Below are 3,965 nucleotides of genomic sequence, written 5' to 3' on the forward strand. Positions count from 1 at the left end.
GTTGGTTTTTGGGGGGGGGGGGGAATGTATTCTGATTGCAGCTTATCTAATCAACAGAACTCCGTCAGTGCTTTTTCACGGAAAATCTCCTTATGAGCTGCTTTACAAGATGGTGCCAAACTACGCTCATCTTCGCGTTTTCGGATCGTTGTGCTATGCACACAACCAAAATCATAAGGGAGATAAATTTGATTCAAGATCAAAGCGATGCGTATTTGTTGGGTATCCTCATGGTCAGCGAGGGTGGAGGCTCTATGATTTGGAGGAACACAAATTCTTTGTTTCTCGTGATGTCATCTTTGCTGAATCAGATTTTCCTTATGTCATCTTTGTTACTACTCAAACAAGCCCAATAGTAACTCCGTCAAATCCACCTCAAGTAAGTGATTCAATAATTGTTCCTCAACCATCATCTTCGTCTTTTGCGAATGTACCTCCAGATATGACATCTATAGAGCCTCAAGAACAACTTGTTGAACCGGCAATTGCAGCGACCAAAGAAGCTCTTGGACGAGGTCACCGCAAGAAACAAAAACCGGTAACTCTAAAGAATTTTGTTACCAATACTGTTGGTGTACAATCTGATATGACGGGTGAAAACTCAAAATTTCTCTACCCTATTGAGCATTATGTTGATTGCCATCGTTTCTCCACATCTCACAAAGCTTTTCTTGCTGCTGTGACTGCTGGAATGGAACCCACAACATATAACAGAGCTGTGGTTGACAAGGTGTGGCGTGATGCGATGTCAGCTGAAATTGATTCCCTCGAGGTCAATAAAACGTTTTCCATTGTGGATTTACCACCTGGGAAGAGAGCAATTGGCAACAAATGGGTTTACAAAATTAAATATCGATCCGATGGAAGAATTGAGAGATACAAGGCTCGTTTAGTCACATTGGGTAATCGTCAACAAGAAGGCGTCGACTATGATGAGACTTTTGCGCCGGTTGCAAAGATGAGTACGGTGCGCTTGTTTCTTGGTGTTGCGGCTGCTCGTGATTGGTGTGTACATCAAATGGATGTACACAATGCTTTCTTACACGGTGATTTGACAGAGGAGGTTTACAAGAAATTATCTCAAGGTTTTCATTGTGATGATCCAACTAAGGTATGTCGGCTTTATAAATCTTTGTACGGTTTAAAACAAGCTTCGCGGTGTTGGTTTTCTTCGAGAACATATATCAGGCAAGTCCAATCTAGACTTTAAATTGTCTTTTGTCTTTCTTGGAACATTTAGTACGGTGTTCATGAGATTATCGAAAATGTTCTTTTCTGTATGCATGACATCAAGATTGTGCTTCAACAAAAGATCCTTTCAATATGGTAATTCGAAGAAGATACTAAACTTGTGCTAGTTGTGATGATCGCCATATCCATCAACAATATCGTGCCCATTACCACCGCAAACCACTGTCTTCTCAGCACCCAAATCTCTTAATTGATTCAAAATTTCTTCGCCAGAATACTCAGGAGGTGGACTATCAAAGACTTGTCTGTTCTTTTTAAATAATGTGGTGCTCCAACGATAAGGATGGTCTTCAGGGAGCCATCGTCTGTGACAATCAAACCAACTCGTTTTACGTCCGTGTTTCAGCTGAATTGCATCGGTGTTATCTTGACAATACGGGAAAGCTAACCGTCCATGCGTTGTCCATCCAGATAACATACCATAGGTTGGAAAATCGCTTACAGTCCACATAAGCATCGCCCACATGTTGAAATTTTGGTTCATTGAAACATCGAACACTTCTACACCATGCTCCCATAACATTTGTAACTCATATATCAATGGCTGCAAAAAAACATCAAGTGCTTTCTTCGGATGATCTGGACCTGGAACAAGAATGGTGAGAAATAGAAACTCCCGTTTCATACACAAAGATGGCGTTAAATTATAAGGTGTCACGATAACTGGCCACAATGAATATTGCCTCCCATGTTTCCCAAAAGGATTAAAACCATCTGTAGACAAACCAAGATAAACGTTCCTTGGCTCATACGCAAAGCCAGGGTAGAGTGACTGAAAATGTTTCCATGCTTCTGCATCCGATGGGTGCGCAATTACACCGTCTGATGTATGTTCTGCATGCCATCTCATTGCTCCTGATGTACGCTCTGACTGATACAATCTTTTCAACCTCTCTGCTAACGGTAAATACCACATTCTTTTATATGGTATGGGAACTCTTCCACTTGTGTCCTGATACCGAGGTTTACGACAAAAACGACATGAAGTGCGGCCTTCGTCTTCTCTCCAATAAATCATATAATTATCACTGCACACATCTATCACCTGATATGGCAAACCAAGTCCAACTACGAGTTTCTGCACCTCATAGTACGAACATAGTGAAAGATTATTCTCTGGCAAAATTTCTTTCACAAAATCAGTAATCTCATCCACACAACCCTCTGATAAATTCCAATCTGTCTTTATGCCCATCAACCTAGTTGCAGCTGATAATGGTGAATGACCCTTCTTACAACCATCATACAATGACGTATTTGCCGCATCTAACATATCAAAGAATCTTCGGGCTTCTAAATTCGGCTGTTCTACTCTATTTCCATCCTGAATTAATGAGGGTGCATTTTCCCTAAACGCATCGTTCTCCATATGAAATGTACCTACATCTACTTCTATGGTTCTTCTACACTACCCGAAATATAATGTTGACTAATACTGCCATAATCTACCATTGCTTCACTTTCTCCATGCGAAAACCATATCTTATAACCCGGCATAAATCCATCCCTAAACAAATGCTTCTTTACTAATGGACCTCCAGATTTTTATAATTCTGACATTTTGGACAAGGACAAGATATAGTACCTGTTTCTCGCGTTATGCTCTGGTTTGACGCAAATAACATGAATTGTCTAAGACCTTCCTTGAACTATTCTGTAAGTTTGTCCGTCTCTTCACTATATCTAGGTTTATCCATCCATGAACGAAAATAACCATAAGGATCTGAAGAAGACATTATTGTTGATATTGTTGGTATTGTGTATATTTTCGTTTACCAAACAAGTGAATCATAACTTGAATATATATACACAAAATTTCCAAGAGATTTCCAACGGATTTCCGAGGGTTTTTAAAAATTTAACGGTCACATTCAACGGATATATTCACAACGGCTATATCGCAACGGATATAATCTTAACGGATATAATCACAACGGATAAAATCGCAAAGTTCTCAGTAATCCGTTGGAAATCTGTTAGAAGATACTGACGGTCTTCTTTCCCTCTGAAAGCTGTCGGAAGTTTTGAAATATTTCCGACAATTTTCCGACGACCTGGTTTTCGTCAGAAATTTCCAAGATATTACCGACGGAATAACAAATTTCCGAGGGTTTTCTGAGAATCGTCGTTTCCTTAGAATTTCCACAGAAATATGTTGGAAACCTCTTGGAAAGCTGTCGGAAATTTCCTACGGATTTTTTTCGTCAGAAAATCCGTCCGAATTCGCCATGTTTTCTTGTAGTGAATGTTGGAGTGATACTGATTTATCCGAGAGTCATTGATGTTTGTATCAAATGTAACCTACAATACAATTATTCTCAACATTTTAATTAGTTTTCATTTGTATAATTCTATTATTTTTCTTGTCAAACACTTTTAATTCCATATACAAATTTCTTTTTTCAAATATATAGAAATACTTACTAAAATTACCATAATCACTACAAAAAAAAACACGCCAGAGAACGTCAGTTTATGTAAGTCACTTACTGAACCGACTTGAAAATTTTACCTGGAAGGAACTTGCCGACTAAAACATTGGCTTTCAATTTTTGTTTAATTTTCCAGAATTTTAAAATTTTGTACATGAGTGTCATTGGGCCTATTACACAAAAGTCCAGTCTAAATATGTTCCCTATGTTTATTTGGTTTAATTTCTTATGGTTAGTGACCTTTACGAACTTATTCATAACTAACGTTTTTTTTTTTTTTTT

General features: G+C 38.4%; 1 protein-coding gene across 1 annotated transcript; it reads right to left on the reverse strand.

Annotated features, from left to right (window-relative positions):
* On the reverse strand, positions 1,355–2,620 carry LOC104728603. Its single transcript, XM_010447561.1, has one exon. It carries the CDS (start codon positions 2,618–2,620, stop codon positions 1,355–1,357), a length of 1,266 nt encoding a protein of 421 aa, XP_010445863.1.

The sequence above is a fragment of the Camelina sativa genome, chromosome 11, assembly GCF_000633955.1.
Source record: "Camelina sativa cultivar DH55 chromosome 11, Cs, whole genome shotgun sequence".
NCBI classification, from domain to species: Eukaryota; Viridiplantae; Streptophyta; class Magnoliopsida; order Brassicales; family Brassicaceae; genus Camelina; species Camelina sativa.